The sequence below is a fragment of the Nasonia vitripennis genome (genome assembly GCF_009193385.2).
Source record: "Nasonia vitripennis strain AsymCx chromosome 4 unlocalized genomic scaffold, Nvit_psr_1.1 chr4_random0009, whole genome shotgun sequence".
Classification (NCBI taxonomy): domain Eukaryota; kingdom Metazoa; phylum Arthropoda; class Insecta; order Hymenoptera; family Pteromalidae; genus Nasonia; species Nasonia vitripennis.
In genome coordinates, this window is record NW_022279645.1 from 1,104,939 (window position 1) to 1,123,395 (window position 18,457).

Sequence of the window (18,457 nt, forward strand, 5' to 3'; positions counted from 1 at the left end):
TTTGTAGACTCTGAGGACTCTGTCAAAAGCGTTGTGTTATTTTTCATTATTTAACTCTTTTGCGGTGTCTTATTTTTCATAACGCAATGAATTTGCTTCTAACTTAATGCTCTTGCTTCTACACAGTAAAAAATGTTTTTTTTTAAATTACTAATCTGTAGTAAAATTACACGAGGTTTCTAGCCCCAAGTATAACAATTTTACTACTCGCAGCTACATAAAATTACAAAATGCAGTGAATTCACTAAACCCCCTAGCAATTTTACTATTCTTGTAGTAAAATTGCTTCGCCCAGCGTAGGTCGGATTAGTTTACAACGCTTAGCGTAGTAATTTTACAACGATCATATTTCCGGGTTCAGTGTGAAATTACTACCGCCGTTGTAAAATCGCAGCTGATCAAGTAAAGAGAGATGCACATGCGACGCCGACGCCATATTGGAAATTCTCAATAACCGTTAAATTCGCTTCGACGTTCGGCGGAGAAGGACGTATACGACAAGCGGAGAAGGACGACAGGCGGACTTAATTACTTAATTGCACGGAGTAAGAGGGGCTTACTTGTAAAAGAAAGGTGATTTGCAGTGATGGAGAGCGAGATCAGTGCCAACACGGTAAGTCTAAGAAATCTTTTTTGCGAGAATAAGTTGCCAAGTACAGTTGTATGTACATACATACACAGCACGTGTTGCTGCGGATAATTTTAAGGTTATGCTTCATACAGCTTATAAGAAATGTTTTCTTAATATAATAATATAACGTTGTATATGTTGACATCGCTGCTTACTAATTATACTTAAATCAGGTTTCAAAATTCAAGTTAAAAAATTATATAAAAATGTTGGTTTTTATTAATGAATGAAACAAAAGCTTGACTGCGTGATTAAATTATTTAGAATACAAATTTACACTGGTTTTAATTGCGTCATTAGATAAATAAAAATCTAAGGCTCTATACAGAAACAAAAGCATTAAGGACGTTGGTACATATCGACGGCTGAGTGGAATAAAAGCGTATCTCAGCGGCGGCTTCGAGATCAACGTATCCCGGCGGCGGCTTCGAGAACCACTTTTACTTTTGTTATTCTTGCTAAATAGACGCGATAAAAAATTTGGAAAAAATAGAATCGATTCTATATTTTGTTAATAATTGACTCTATTTTTTCCAGATTATTTATCGCATCTATTTAACAAGAATCACAAAAGTAAAAGTAGTTCCTGAAGCGAATCCTGAGATACGACGTTTTCAAAGCCGCCGTCGGGATACGACGTTCTCGAAGCCGCCGCCGGGATACGACGTTCTCAAAGCCGCCACCGGGATACGACGATCTCGAAGCCGCTGCCGAGATACGTTGTTATTCCACTCAGCAGTCGATATTCTGTTGTGCAAAAAAGTGAAAAACTCGTTGTTATCTGTACACGCGCGAAATGTAAGTTAAGCCGTGAGTGCGAGAGAAAAATCTTAGAGGTGCATGACAGCGAGTAATAAACGTCGCTATATTATTTTTCATCGTCGCTATATTCTCTTGGTTTTAAGGTGGCTCTCTGGTGATATATAAGTATATTATTTGATTATTTTATTTTAAAAAATTATTACTTTTTAACGCTGACATCTCTACAATTTTAGCCACGTATATACAAAATATCATCATTAATATATGGTAAACATGTCAAGATATTTTAATGCCAGTTATTTTTGCACTAACGTCCTTAAGTAAGACTCAATAGTAAAATAATATTTTTTTTACACACGTCCATTACAATAAAATTATTTTATGTATAGAATTGCATCCCAGCACAATTAGCGAATATTTTTTTATTTTCTTTCCGCAGAATATGTATGAATGCTAAAAGTAGTTTTTAATGTTCCTATGAAATTTTGTTTGCTTTGAAATATACGATAAAGAAATATTTTTTTTTCCAGACCTAATTGTTCATTCGGAGGCAAGAATATTTCAACTGTCCTTTATACCATTATCATTCATTATATATCCCCGAGTATAATATTCCTTATTAAAAATGTATGCTTGCCATTTTTGTTCGTTAAAGTTTAAAAATATATATAATTATAATACACATCAAAAAATTCATGATAACTTAACAGATAAAATTCCGTGCGCACACAACAATTGTAATGTTTCTTGCAAAAATTATCTAAGTTTTCAACAACATCTTCTTCGTTTCCACGGAACTAGAAAAAGATGTATTGTAAAATCTTGCATTGTAAGTTCCACACAAATAAGTTACTATTATTGAATCAACATTACAAGCAACATGAATGGAGTTCCACATTTATAGTCGAATGTCCCTATTGCTTAAACAAAAAAAGCTTTAAAACTAAAAACAGTTATAAGTTACATTTATTTACACATCACAAAAATGCAAAATACTCTGAAAGTTGCGAACAAAGTAATTCAGAAGTTTTAATTGATAAAGAAAATTGTGAAATCAGTCAAAGTCAGAAAATTGTTTCTACATTATCTTGCCCCAACATTAATGAAATGCAAATCGATGATAGCAAAAATTTGACTTCTTCTAGTAGTAATACTTGTAATAATGACCAATTACAGTCCTCGCAAAGTGTACAAGATGCGTCTACATTACTGTCCGATATGTATTTGCAGTTGTCAAGCAAGTACTTCGTTACGGAACCAATAATACAGAGTGTTGTAAATAATATAAATTTAGTTTTTCAAACATGCAACAAACAATTCGAAAAAGCTTTACTGAATAGTAACTTTTCTGAAGATCAAAAAAGAAATGTATTGAAAATTCATTCTCAGAGTTTTAACAGTATTGTTAGTACTCACGACCCGTCAACAGCAAGTTTACGTAACACGTACTGTCGTAATTTATCATTTAGAAGTAATCCTAATTATATAAAACCGGTTCAAATAACGATTACAGACTGAGGAAAAGAAACGCCATTTTTCTATTCTTACATCCCAATTTTGCAAACTCTCAAAATTATGTTGAAAAATGACGATGTTTTGAAGTATTGCACAAATTCTAATTTTACCAACGATATCGAAGGCTTTTACGGTACTAAAGATGGCTGTAGAATAAGAAATTCTCAATTTTTCAGACAAAAAAATGTATTACAATTAGCTGTATTTCAAGATGCTTTTGAAATATGCAATCCATTGGGTGCTTCAAAAACTAAATTTAAGATGATAGGAATGTATTTTGTTATTCTAAATTTACCACCATTTTTGCGATCAACAGTTAATAATATAAAATTAATACTTCTTTGCAAAGAAAAATTTATATCAATGTTTTCATGGGGAGAGATTTTGAAAAAATTTATTGATGATATTAAAGTTTTGGAAGTTGAAGGAATCACGCTTGATGGACCAATCAAAATATCGTTTAAAGGCAGTATTGTGGCAATGGTTGGTGACAATCTAGGTAGTCACCAAATCGGTGGTTTTACGCAAAGTTTTTCAACGGACAAAGAATTTTGCCGCTATTGCGATATAAATATGGAAGAATTTCAAAAAGATTCATTTAAAAAAAAGCATTAAGAAGTATAGATACTTACAAACAAAATGCTGAGCAAGCAGAAAAAAGTAAAAAAATCGTATGTGGGATAATATATATATAATACATATACAATACACATACATACACATACATATATAATACATATATAAGGTCTAATTCATATCTTAATAAACTATTATATTTCCACGTTATTTCTGGACTTCCTCCATGCATCGCACACGACTTATTGGAAGGTATTTTTGCACATGACTTGTGGCATGCAATAATATATTTCATTTCTAAGAAGTGGTTTAAAGCGGCACTTTTTAACTTTCTTATTAATAACATTAATATAGTTCACGAAAATAGTAAATTTATTCCGAATATAAATGTTAAAAATAAATTCAACAAATTAACGGGTTCTGCTACACAGTTGGGACGATTATTGTTAATATTACCTATCGCAATAGCTGATTTAATTCGAAATTTCGATGATGATGTATGGCAAATGGTTCTTTATTTACGAGAAATTTGTAGTCTTGTGTGTGCACCGGCAATATCTAACAATCAAATTGCTATTTTACAGTGCAAAATAAATAACTACATACAGTTGAGAATCAAATGCTTTCCAAATATAAAATTAAGACCGAAACATCATTATATTATGCATTATCCGGAACTTATACAAATATTTGGTCCTCTGAAACATTTGTGGACACTCAGGTTTGAGAGTAAGCACAAATATTTCAAGACTGTTATCAAAAATGTACAAAATTTCAAAAATGTTACCAAGACACTTGCCGAAAAGCATGAATTGCTACAAAGTTCAGATATAAATGATTTTAGATCAATAGTTGATATCAAGAATGTTTTAGAATATAATTCAGTCAATTGCGATACAAAAATTACCTTAGCCATTGAAAAATATTTTAAGGAAAACTTAAGTTCCGTTAAATACATTTGTTCCAGTATTACATATGGTAATATTAATTATCGTAACGATATGACAATTTCCATTGGTTGGAGTGAGTACGGAAATTTATTAATTTGTAAAATAAAAGTAATTCTAGTCGACAGTAGCTTTGATATTTATTTCGTTGGAGATACTAACGAAATCATATACTTACCAGAACTTGGTATTTATGAAACCGCAAATTATAAAGGCAACATACATTAAAAAAAAGATTATTCAATTTTTCCTTTATCATCCTTGATATCCCCTGATCCACTTTTGGACTCCAAAATTAAATCCGTTCCTGTTTTTGTCAGTAAATATACACCTTTCGGGGATTACATCTAATAAATCAGTGAGTACAAAAAAAAATAATAATAATATAATAAAATCAACATTTTTATATAATTGTTTGCAATCGTTTGCAATTGTAAATATATCTAACGTTTACTTTTAAATACTTTTTTAAAATTGTTGAATTTAAAAACTATTTTTCAAATATATTTGCTCGACTTTTGAAAAAGTTCTATTATATTGTACTTCGTAAAAAAGTAGTCAGTATTTCTTTAAAATTAACAATTTTAATCATGTTACAGATGGAGTACGAATTCACAGTCTGCAACTCTTCCAGAACAAAACAAATGAAGGTTAAATTTATTAAACAAGATGTAAAGGATAGTATTCTTGGAAAATTAGTTATGCAAGCTAATAGAATGTTCAAAACAAAAGGCATATCGGTAGTTGCATAGTCAGATGGTTCGTTTATCGACGATGACGATACGTTGGATTGTTTAGCTGATGAGGTCCTCATGATTCTAAAAGAAAGTGATGTATGAAAAATCAAGAATCACGAAGAGCCGGAAAATGAAAATAATCAAAACGTGATGAACAACAATGAAGAAAATCCTACTCCAGCTAAAAAATGTAAAACGTCTAATGCTGAAATGGAAGAGGTTGGCACTGAGAAAGTTGATGAAGAAAATCTATCAACTATTTTAAAGCCTTACACAGATTTCAAGAGTTTCAAAATACCATGGCCTAAACTGGATTATAACTTACTGCAAAAGTTAAAGAATGGATGCGGTAAAAAAAACAACTCAAAAATTCGTTTTGAACAAGATCGTTGATGAGTTGAGGGTGGTCAACAACCACATTCCTATTGACGTAATTAATCATGTTGCAGAAGTTTTGGTAGAGAAATTTCCAGATACTTTCGCAGACAAATGGGAATCAGGTGAAAGACTGATTGGTAAAGGAACTGCAACATCAATTTCAAAAATGAGAAATCGAAACAATTATTTAAATAGGCCACACATGGATAGTAATAATTTAAGCAATGTTTTAAACATTCCATTCAAAAAACAAAACTTAGTAAAATGCCTAAGAGTGGCGTGTCCGCAATGGCAACCTTTGGCATACGACACTGGTGTTACTGAAAAATCTGCAGAAGAAGATCGTCTCTTTTTATTATTAGGGTTCAAGGAATTCAGAGAAGACGACCAAAAAATTTTCGAGAAATCAGTCTCCGCTTTATCTGATTCGTTTCCATTACAGAGATTGTTATTAAACGACTTAAACAACCCACCAACATTTGAAGATATTCAAACAACGTGGCCTTGTTTGTTAGATACGTTCTACATGATGCTTCATTTCTCATTTTTAACTATATGCACATGTGAAGATGTACAAGAGACAATAAAAAAAGATGTTCCAACTATGTTAGCGTATGGAAAATTAAAACAATGGATAGACATTGATGTCATTATTACCGAAGAACAACAATATCTTACTGCAATAAAAATAATCTTTCAATATTTCAAAGAAGAGTTTACGAATTTATTTGTAACAATACCGGTAAGTTTATTGAGATCAAAAATTTATTACAATCAACGAGCATAAATTCATAATTGATATAATTTCAGCCAAATACAAATCTCGATTTGGTACTTCTGTCAGAAAATCATCCAACAATACTGATGATGGGTAATAATACTATTATTTTTTAATATACAGGGTGACCCAATTTAAACGGGCCCGCTCATAACTCGTCAGGGACAGCCACAATCGAAAAAATGGTAGAGACCAAAGTTGCAGGATATCGAGGGGACAACCCGATGGTGACCTTGGATTTGACCTTGAACGCGTTTTTCAAGGTCATTTGAAGGTCAACTTTGGATTTTTAAATAGGAACCCCATTCTTTTATTGCGGGAATGGAAAGAGCGGTAAATTTTACGTTCAGAATGGTATGTTCGGTTGCGGCACTGAAGGTCATCGCAAGGTCATGCAGCCAGAATGAAACCCCGCCTACGTAATTCCTCTAGCAACGCCAAATTAAAAAAATAATATTTTTGGCGGAAGGCCGAGTGTGAGACTCTTTCGACAATTTTCGGAGGCTATTTTTATTTTTGCAAATCGAAAGTTCGGGCGGCAGGTACGGCGCGGGGCCGGGGCGCCTGCTTGAAAATCATTCGTGAGTTAAGCGTCGTAGGGGAAGGTTCGACGGAGTCGCGGTGGCAAGACTGAGCGCGGGACTTATTTTAAAAGGCTTATTTCGGGAGCCATTTTTATTTTTCGCACATCAGGAGTTCGGGTAGGTAGGTGGCGACCACCTAGAGGAGTCATTCGCAAGTTAACCGTCGGAAGGGATCATTCGGGGAATAGCGAGACTTATGTTTGGACGCTAGCGAGGGCTCATTTGCGTCTTGGCCGCTGGACAGAGAACATCTAAGAAGGGATTTCATCTCGGATACAAAGTAAAAGTAAAGTTTGAAAAAAAATAATTTGACCTTGAAATGACCTTGTAGGACTGGCTCAAATTCGAGGTCACAATTCTCCCCCCCCCCCCCCCCCCCCTATACAACAACTTTGGTCTCTACCACTTTTTTTTAATTTGGCGTTGCTAGAGGAATTACGTAGGCGGGGTTTCATTCTGGCTGCAGGACATTGAGATGACCTTCAGTGCCGCAACCGAACATACCATTCTGAACGTAAAATTTACCGCTCTTTCCATTCCCGCAATAAAAGAATGGGGTTCCTATTTAAAAATCCAAAGTTGACCTTCAAATGACCTTGAAAAACGCGTTCAAGGTCAAATCCAAGGTCACCATCGGGTTGCCCCTTCGATATCCTACAACTTTGGTCTCTACCATTTTTTCGATTGTGGCTGTCCCTGACGAGTTATGAGCGGTGCCCGTTTAAATTGGGTCACCCTGTATATATATGGGACGTTTCACGTCAACCGGACCATCAGTGCACCCAAAATTTAGGTTAACCTAACAAGACGTTTGAGGCCTCAAAATGATCGTCTGGTCAAGGGCTTTTGAAAAAGTTCTGGCCTTTTCAAAAATCCAATGTGGCGCATAAAATATTGAGCCTGAAAACCACGTTTTCATAGCACATTCAACAAAAACAATAGTAAAAATGTTCTAATTTGTGAAATATCCCACCAAAAAGCATGTACAACTCATGATAGGATATATTATTGACAATGCTGACGGAATTCCAAAATCAAAAATGGCGGAATCAAAATGGTGGACTTTATACCTCCACCAAACCCATTTTACGGCAACAAATGATTTTTGATCAGTTTAAAGTATCGATATGGGGGTTTTCAGGGTCACTGAATCTTATTTTAACCTCGACATTTCAAAATTCGAAATGGTGAATCCAAAATTTCGGACATTATACCACCACCAAACCAATTTTACCGCAACAAATGATTTTAGATCAGTTTAAAGTATCGATATGGGGGTTTGTGAGGTAAATGGTTATAAATGTATTATCGGAATCAGTATTTGTGCACATGAATCTTATATTTTTCCGGTCTATTAGATTTAGAATTATCTGTCTGCGGTTTTTGCACTTACATTTTTCTATTGTTCTGTGTATATGTATATGCCTGCGTGGATGAAAAAAATTATAATTTAGCCAAATGAATCAATCTTTAATGTCATTTTGTGCACTCTTATCAATTCTGGCTCCTCGTTCGTGGAGTTTTTCTGGTGATAAATGGCTTTCGCCGATATCATAAATTACTCTGTTCCTAGGTTCATTGGCATTTGAGTAATGCATGACTTTCAACGTTTCATTATTTTCTGGGATAAATTCATGCCCCATTTGTATGTTTGTGACAGGTGGACAGTTTTTAAATCTCTTTGTTAGGAATTGACGAGTTTGTTCGTGATCTTTTTTGGTGTATAAGAAAAATTTTATATTGAATGATCGCCCATTAGCCCATGAATAAAGAGCTTTAACATCTAGAATTGCTTTATTTTTTGCAGCTTGTAAGCTCGCTCTTATAGCTTCTCTCTTTACTATCGCTCCAACTCCATCGCAACTACCTTTTCCGTATGCTGTTGCAAAACAGTGCCATTCAGCATCAACGCCAAAATCTCTCTTATGACTCATTAAACTACTCATTTGATAACGATTTTTAAAATGCTGTTTAGCACCATCAGTAGCATATATTACCTTTTTTCTGTGGGACAAACCTTGCGAATTTCAGGTATAAGCTTTTGCTGCATTATGTATACTGCAGTGGCATCATGAGTAGTACAGTCGGACATAGATAATGTACTGAAATGCTTTAGCTTGCCTTCAGATTTATAATAAACAACAGCAGGAAAAATCGTACTTTGATCATTATTAAAATGAAATGCCTGTGCAGCATCTTGAGCTGTACAAGCATAGTTCTCAGCAAAATCCAATTGAGCAAGAACCTCTTCATCTGAAAGATTATTTTTCTTCCCAGAAATAAACTTTGATTGTTTCTTAGCGATGAAGTGATGAGGTATCAACTTTTCTAGGCTAGAACATAAAGTTTCAATAAATTCTTGCGATGTTAGGCATTGTTTTATCAAAGTGTATCTATCGGTTGATTGCCACATGCTGAAGATGACTTGATCAATATTGTGCTCATCCATAATGTTCTCAACGTAATTAGAAAACTTTTGAATGTCCGGACAAAAGTTGCATTCATTCAAATAACAACTTGGTTTGGGATCCTCACATAGAACGAAATTCAAACAATCTTTATAATTCTTCAGAATATTGTTTGAGATTTTTTCTATATTTACTGCGTCAATCATCGCCTTGAAATTTTGGTGTATCGTACATACACATACATTGTGTGTACCAGAGGATCCTGCAAAGACACAACATTTTGGTCTCAGTTCCGCAAACTTGGTAAGCCCAATCGGATGTTCAGGAAACTGTTGTTTAAATTGATTATGAAGGTTCTTAATATCAGTAAGTAATAATCTTTTCTGCACTTTTATTTTTTCACCATATAAATAAATACTGACGGTATCTTTTTTATTTGGCATAATTCTGCTGTTAAGATCATTTTCGTAAAAATCTTCAACTTTCTGAGTAGTTTCTGCAGGTAATGTTTTTCCACGTTTTGCAACAGGAGAAGCCAAAACTCCATCTGATTCTCTTAACTGTTTTGCTTTACGAGCCATTCTGTGAGACACACCAAATTGGTTCATAATTGTACGTATTGCCCAGTGTTCGGGCAAAATAGTAAGAATACTGACACGTAATGGATCGTTCTCCGGCAGGGATTGGAATTTGTTTTTAAATCAAGTTAAAATATCTGTAAGATCATCTTGCATAGGTGCATCCGTGTTTGAAACCGAAGGTGAGTCGGTCTCTGATTCAAAATCAACACTCATACTGACATTTGGAGATGACAAATCATGTAGTTTGCAAAAGGATTTTCTACATGTATCACAAATCAGTGAAGATGTTGGATAATAAGGATAGACATCTTGAAATTCTTTGGAGATCTTCCTAAGAGATTTGCTGTGTCCTGTATTAATATCAAATGGATTAACGCATCTATCGATACGATATTTTTTCGCAGGAGAAAACATTATTGTAGGATATGAGAAAGCACAACCAAAACAAAAAAAATGTTAGAAATAACAAAATTACGGCTAGTACAGTTGAACAAGGAGTTGCCGATAAAGTAAGACTTACTCAACAACTGCCTTAAAAAGGATGTTGAAGAAGAAGTCGCCAATGTATCTACTAATGAACCTATTAACCTATTAACTATCCTAAAAAGGACTGTTGGAGAAAAAGTCGCCTATGAATAAAGCCGCTGATGGACTTGCTCACCAACTATCCTGAAAAAGACTGTTGGAGAAAAAGTCGCCGATGAAGAAAGCATTCCTTGAAGAAAATATTCCTTTCTATGGGTTGCTAAACGTGGGAAGGGGTTGGGGGTGTAGGTAAAAAAGAGGAATGAAATAAATCACTTGAAAGCAATAAATTCCTTTGCCACAAAACAGTTTTATTTGCTGAAGTCTTTGCACAAGTTGTCATTGGACACGAGCCGTGTACTTGCAGCATTAGGCTGTTGGAAGAGGGGCGAGGTACAGCGCTGGACCCGGCCTCCTTATGTGCCCTCCGCGACGCTACTTCACTTGTGGGTAATGCGCAGACGCCTAGCGGCGCGCCACGGTACTAGCGCCGCGGTGATAAGCGCTGCAGCGTGCGTAGCGTGTTCGGCGGGTTGCGCGTTAGCAGGGGCTTTTCGCGAGAGAGCCTGCGGGTGGGTTATGACAAATATCCGCCAGTTTATATTGGCCATATTGAATTTTGAAATTTCGAGGTTAAAATAAGATTCAGCGGCCCCTTAAACTCCCATACCGATACTTTAAACTGATTTAAAATCGTTCATTGCGGTAAAATAGTTTTGGTGGTTGTATAATGTCCACCATTTTGGATCGGCCATTTTGGATTTTAAAATTTCGAGGTTAAAATAAGGTGCAGTGGCCCCAAAAACCCTCATATCGATACTTTAACATGATCTAAAATCATTTGTTGCGGTAAAATTGGTTTGGTGGTGGTATAATGTCCGCCATTTTGGATCCACCATTTCGAATTTTGAAATGTCGAGGTTAAAATAAGATTCAGTGACCCTGAAAACCCCCATATCGATACTTTAAACTGATCAAAAATCATTTGTTGCGGTAAAATGGGTTTGGTTGAGGTATAATGTCCACCATTTTGATTCCGCCATTTTTGATTTTGGAATTCCGTCAGCATTGTCAATAATATGTCCTATCATGAGTTGTACATGCTTTTTGGTGGGATATTTCACAAATTAGAACATTTTTACTATTGTTTTTGTTGAATGTGCTATGAAAACGTGGGTTTCAGGCTCCATATTTTATGCGCCACATTGGATTTTTGAAAAGGCCAGAACTTTTTCAAAAGCCCTTGACCAGACGATCATTTTGAGACGTCAAACGTCTTGTTAGGTTAACCCAATTTTGGGTGCACCGATGGTCCGGTTGACGTGAAACGTCCCATATATATATATATATATATATATATATATATACGCAAACCAACAATTTATTCGTTTTCATAATTTTTTAGAATCAGTTGCGGCAAATGATACCGATGTCGAAGGTACAGAAAATACATGGCAGTACTTCCTTTTTATGGAATGCAAACCCGTCAATGAATTTGATTCATTTTTGGATGCAGTCATAACTCTTCTTGCATCTTATTACGTATTTAATTACCTGTGGCCACAACAAGTCCCCTGCTTTTTAGAATGTTTGCAAATGCGGTACATGAAAAGTTTCAATGAGTCGACAAGAGTAACTGAGAAAGTCTATACCTTTTTTAAAAAATTACAAACAGTTAAACCAGCAGCGGTGCTTTAATTACAAAATAATGTTATGTAATTGTAACTTCAGTCATGATGTGATTTCTTACGTTAAGTGTTGTACTCATTCATAAATGAGAAAAAAAGCGATATTTAATTATTATCGTTCCTATAATAATATTGTTCGAAAACCATAAATACATTTTATATGCGCAAATCATTAATATACAAATATTGTATAGGCATGTAAGCAGTAATTTAGATTTCATTACTCGGTGTTTGTTCAAAATTATTTTTTAATAACAACTTGTATATTGTAGAAAATAGTGTTCTAAAACAACAAATCTACATATGTATGTATATTTTGTAAAACTATTAATAAAATTCTTTAATTTATTAATTAGATCCTTATAATTTACTTTTAATTTTATAATGATTATTTTTCTAATTAATTTTTTATTCCAATAAAATTTTTAAAATTTACCGCGTTATTTTGAATTTACCTTCTTCTGGCAATTTTACTATCGCGGTAATAAAATCGCATCACAAAAATCGTATATGAGTCTTATGTGTTTCTCGTGTGATTATTATTTGACTAAAAACAATGTACTTGCAATTAGAAAATGGTAACCCCGAAATCAATGAATTTTTAAATTGTTGTCTTTTAATACTGTGTTACTATAATTAAATTTACGCCGTAGTTTCTACGTAATTAAATAAGATAAACATCAAAAGTTAATGATTTATCCATGGCGCTACTTTCTATACGGAAATAAATGGTCTGGAGCACAAAATTAATAAATGATATGTATTACTTATGCAGCCTCATTAGTTGTGTTTCTTAATTTTGATTTCTCATCACGTATATGGCCGCACAAATTTGTATTCGAATTTTCAATCATCCAATCACACAACACACACAAAACATACTTATTAACTAATTGTTCTCATGTAAGCGTCGATATTAGAAACATCAGGTAGTATCTGTGTATTTGAGATCACCAACGATGAGGTGTGAAAGTGATGATCTTGACAGATATTCTCAATCCAGTTTTGGTGCCAGTCGCAAGCACTATTTTTCATTATAGTGGCATATACGTAGTGTATTTATGTAAAATCTATAATTTTTTGTGTGAATACTTGTTAAATGAAGAAATAGACTAGCGTAACCGTTTTACTTAACTGTTTTTACTATAGCTGTTCTACACCGAGCCCTATGGCTTTGTCGACATTTTTTTTTTTTTTTTTTTTTATTGACCATAAAAGTATTTACAGAGTATTTACATCTAAATAATATCTGCAAAAACCTGCAGAGGTACACGTAGGTACCTGTGGGCAGGACTGGCATTTTACAAAATTTAGAAACTTAATAACCTTAAAACCAAAATCTTACATAAGTATTATAACAAAAAATATAAACTTAGCAACATGGTCTAAAGACCACGTTGCCAAGTGAGGCCTCCAGTAAATAAAGCTGTATCATGGTGAAAATATATAAAATATTTGAGATAAATTCAAAAGATAACTGACAAAAAATTACTAAATTACGTGTAGTTTAAGAGTATCCAATTTTTTAGTTTTTTCTTTTGCCAATTATTTACAATATTAACAGTTTTTAGTTCATTCGGGAGATCATTGAATACAGATATAGCCTTAAGATAGCTCATTTTGATGCTAACCCTTTTATTAAATTTGGGTATAGTTAAGTTCTTATTTCTAGTAATGCTATTAGAGTTAATATATTTAGTTCTAAGATCACAGTAGTGTAGTAGTAGCGATTCATATGCGAATAATTTAGCTATATTCATAGGATTTTTTGTACAAACTTATTTTTATTTACAATCTTTCATATCCTAAACTGCAAATTTTGAAGTAGGTAACTAGTAGACTTATATGCACCTCCCCAAGCAATAATTCCGTAAGAGAATATGCTATGAAAAAAGGCATAATATATCAACATCAATGTTTCTGTTGACATGTACTGGGAGATCTTGTAGAAGATTTAAATTAGGTACTTGGTTTTATTGATGATATTATGTATGTGTTTATCCCATCTTAGGTTATAATCGAAAATAATCCCTAGGTATTTGCAGCTCTCGACTCTACTTAGTTTTTTATCTCTTATTTTGACACAAGACTGTATAGGCACGCTATCACAGTAATTTCCAAAAGTCATATAGACAGTCTTATCAACATTCAGGGATAATCTATTACTCGCTAACCAAGCATCTACTTTTAGTAGATAACTGTTCATATTATCCTGGGCATCTTTCCATGAAGACCCAGAGGATATTATGACAGTATCATCAGCATACGATGAAATGGCTTTGGAAGGGATTACTTTTAAAAGGTCATTTATATATATCAGGAATAGGAGAGGACCAATGATAGTACCTTGGGGAACCCCAATTGTTATTTGCTTGCTAGCACTCTCGTCATTACCTACTCTAACTTTTTGCAGTCTATCATTGAGGTAACTTCGCAGCAAATCAAGTGCCTGACCTCTAACTCCAAAGTTTCTCAATTAAAAGATCATGATCAACAGTATCAAAAGCTTTAGCAAGACCCAAGAAGGTAACAATGGTAGGAGTACTAGCATCGAGATTATTATAGAGAATATTCACCAAATAATTTAGGGCATTTTTAGTACCAGTATTCTTCCTAAAGCCAAACTGCTGATCAGATATCAAATTGTGTTTTTCAACAAAATCTATAATTCTAATATATACAATTTTTTCCAGGATCTTTGCCAAGTTGGAGATTAAAGATATAGGCCTGTAGTTAGATATATTATGCCTTTCTCCTGATTTATGTACAGGAATTATCTCCGCGTTTTTCAATACGTTTGGCCCGATGGCTTTCTCAATACATAAATTAAAAATAAAAACTAATGGTTTAACAATAAAATTACTCAAAACCTTCAGAGTTTTGGTGTTAATCTTATCGACTCCACCATTTTTAAATTTCATATTATTTATCAAAAACTTCAAAAGAATTCGTTGGAATTAAGAAAATGGAATTACTGTTCATGTCGGGCATTTTTCTCGCATTATTAGTAGATTTGTCAAATTTGGCACTCAACCTATGACCAATTTCACAGAAAAAATTATTCATCAGCTATTTCAGCCTTATTAAAAATCTTACTATCATCTATTTTAATATAACTTATACTATCATTAACTTTACTATTTTTCCCTATTTTGTTATTAATAATACTCCATAATTTTTTTGAGTTGTTTACATTACTTTCGATTAGGTTCTTTTCATGCTTTATTTTAGCATCTTTTATTACCCTATTCAGAACTTTGGTATAAGATCTATAAACAGAGGATATATCAATTCCTTTATTATTACTTAACCTAATATGAACGTTGATCAACTTTGCCCTACCACACTCAATAATTTTGATCTCATGGACAATATTGCTATCAACAAAGACTATAACTCCATCATTTTGATTAAGATGGCTATCATTGTAGTAACTTTTGTATCCATCTAACTCAAACATCTTGTAATTAATTTGAACAAAAGTTTCTGTACATATTAAAATCGATGGTTTTATAGTTAAGCTATTAAATAAAATTTTTAGTTTATCAAAGTTAGCTGACATACTACGAATATTTACATGCATTATGAAATCTGCTTTGTTGTTTAGCGCTTTGTTAAGACTAGATGTCGTTTCGAAAACTCTTTCCATGATAATAGAATCGTTGTTTATTTTATCCAAAATTGCAAAATCCATAATTCAATTAATTTAAATTTGAGACCAGTTACTGGGAAGAGATAAAACTTTACCGAGTCTTAACAGATTTTGCAGTCGTTTTAGTCTTGGATGAATTTTGTTGGTTACGAGTCGGTAGTTGATTCCTAGGTTTTTGTAGATTTTGTTCAGCATGTTGATGTTGATTCCTTATGTTGTCAGTAACTTGTTGAATGCGTAGGTTTGCTTCAGTGGATTGATCATGGTCACTGTGTAGATCACTTGCGTTCGAGATATTATCAAGTTGATTATTTATCTCCATATGGTAATTTATCGGTATTGGTTTAACCGTCGGTAACTTAGGTTGCACCGGATAATCAGTTGTCTCAATGTATTTCTTAATTTTGTTTTTTAATATAATACACATATTATAATCCGTAGCATCATGATTGGTATTGTAATTGGTTTCAAACTTGGAGTTGCTGAAACTACAATTAGGACAGGCAAGCGTGGTACTGGTGCAACTAATTGTTTTATGCTTCTGTGAACATCTGAGACAAGTAGATTGATTAGTACATTTAACAGTACTATGTCCAAATCTCCCACATTTCAGACATGGTTTGATGTTTATTAGGTCGAATACTCTGCAAGATTGCCATCCGACAAAGATTTTGTTTTTACTTTCTCTGATATATTTGTATACTTCAGAGGTAACTTCAGCTAGTACACTAGTGAGGTTAGTTTTGCTATTCGTATACATGTATAAAACATTTACTTTAGAGTCAAAATTAGGAAAGTTTCTGATATTGATGTCTTCTTCAATGCTTTTGATGTCCAGATTTGAACAGTTTTCGATTCCAACAATTTTGATTTTTGGGTTGTTTAATTGTTCAAGTTTTATTTCACATAAGTCACTTAACTTGGTTTTCAGCAGTTTTTCAGTCTTGTTTACACTTTCAACATTGATACACTTCACCATTATCTCGTTACGTTTTTTTAGGCAGTAGACATCATTCGTTTGAATGCTTTTTTCTTTGATTAAACACTAAACACTCTTTGATTTCCATTTTTGTACAATCACTGTTAGGTTTGACTTTAACTAATTGAAGCATTTAGTTCATGAGACTTATTTGATAGTTCAGCTAGTATATCCCTCTTTATTTCTTCAGATTGTTTCAGTTTAATGGTAGCAATCAAAAATCTGGCCGAATCGCTTAGTAGACTTTCATCAACTTTTGAGGTTATCTTGGGATGATATTGGCAAATCACCAATCTATCACTTATAAATACCAGGTTTTTTTGTCGAGCACAACTCTGGTGGAAAGCACCGTCACAAACTATACAGATCACCGTGGTAGCCTCACAATTACTGTGGCACTTCAAAAAACTTTTCGTGCCTTTGTCGGGAGGTCCTTTCCCTCCCGCCATGTTATTTGAAAGCCTTTATAGATAGATATTTGTATGAAATAGATAGGTATTGTAACGGTCATTTATGGGTTAGGGATGTTTAAAATTTCGCACTGCGACACCAGCGACATGTAGGGTGGGAAGTAGTTTTAAAAAACGTAAATTCGTCTGTGTGTATGTGTGCGGGGGAAAGTGCGAAGCTTCGAATCGCCAGGCGAGCAGAACGCTGTAAGAGGTCCAAGCGATGGGTGGAACTCTCATAAATATAGTTGACTCAGGAGCGACTGCAGAAACCCGAGAAGGAGTAAGCTGAATAAAGTTTTCTAATGTTATAGATGCTCGAACGCCTTGTAAATAGCTCCTATTTAGTTTTTGTAACGCATCAAAACGCGCCGCTCTGAGGAGGTGACCAGGGAGTCGTAACCCTGGAAAGGATTTCATCCGCTTGGCCGACGAGACGTGGCTCCGATCTCGCCGTACCCGGTGGTCCAAATGCCTGCCCCAAACGCCAACATCATATCGTAGAACGCAAAGCATCGTTACATATCGTGAGAAATTCTGTTATAATTGCGTAACTTCACTGTTCGAGTCGACTGATTTATATAAGCAGCGTGAAAACGAGTAGATTGTCTCTAGGATTGATAAGAGAGATATTTAATATAACAATAGCGCGCCACACAGACAAATGGTATGTGTGTATGTGTATGTTTGAATGGAGAGTGTTTATGTGTATACAATCAGAAGCAATCCGACGAACGACGTTGACTCAGTTGTGCCTCGCAAAAATTTGTACTCTACGACTTAATTCCAATATATCATTGTACTTATAATACATATATTTGTTCAACCTATCCATCCATTTTCTACAGTGTTTGTGTGAAAATGTGAATTAAAACACTTAAGATAAAGACAATGTTATATATTGTTTTAACGCATTAAAACAACCTTGAAAAATTTCAGCTTAGCTTTTTTCAATTTAGAACGAAAACAAAATTAGAAAATAAACAATTCAGAATTTTATTTTCACTCCTACTTAAGGTAGACCGCTGACGAATCGTCAACTGAGAGTGAGCAAAAAAAGTTGCAAGCATATTGTTTCAAGTATTTAAGTAATATTTATAACGTTTTTTTTATTATCTTTTATGTAATTTGATATTGGTATAATAAGTTTACTTATGTTTTTATCGTTAAATAAATTACATTTGGACGCTCCCATGTCTTGGGAGTCACACTCATAGGTTAGAAAAGTGGCACTTCTTCATTTTCACGTCAAATAACTTACCGATAA

The 18,457-nt window shown here is 33.9% G+C and overlaps 1 protein-coding gene across 2 annotated transcripts; it reads left to right on the plus strand.

Annotated features, from left to right (window-relative positions):
• The first annotated feature begins 216 nt into the window (after window positions 1-216).
• LOC116417378 lies at window positions 217-12,458 on the plus strand. Of its 2 annotated transcripts, XM_031930166.1 has the most exons (5): window positions 217-613; window positions 1,924-4,789; window positions 5,031-6,288; window positions 6,357-6,417; window positions 11,828-12,458. In XM_031930166.1, the coding sequence occupies exons 3-5, from the start codon at window positions 5,509-5,511 to the stop codon at window positions 12,118-12,120; spliced, it is 1,134 nt and encodes a 377-aa protein (XP_031786026.1). In that variant the 5' UTR covers window positions 217-613; window positions 1,924-4,789; window positions 5,031-5,508; the 3' UTR covers window positions 12,121-12,458. The 2 variants fall into 2 exon arrangements, with proteins under 2 accessions (XP_031786026.1, XP_031786027.1); XM_031930167.1 differs by lacking the exon at window positions 1,924-4,789.
• The last annotated feature ends 5,999 nt before the right edge of the window (window positions 12,459-18,457 follow it).

Coding starts and splice junctions, on each gene's coding strand:
- LOC116417378 (XM_031930166.1), top strand. CDS start 5,509: ATGGATGCGGTAAAAAAAACAACTCAAAAATTCGTTTTGAACAAGATC. Junction 6,289..6,356: donor ATTTATTTGTAACAATACCG/GTAAGTTTATTG, acceptor ATATAATTTCAG/CCAAATACAAATCTCGATTT. Junction 6,418..11,827: donor TCCAACAATACTGATGATGG/GTAATAATACTA, acceptor ATAATTTTTTAG/AATCAGTTGCGGCAAATGAT.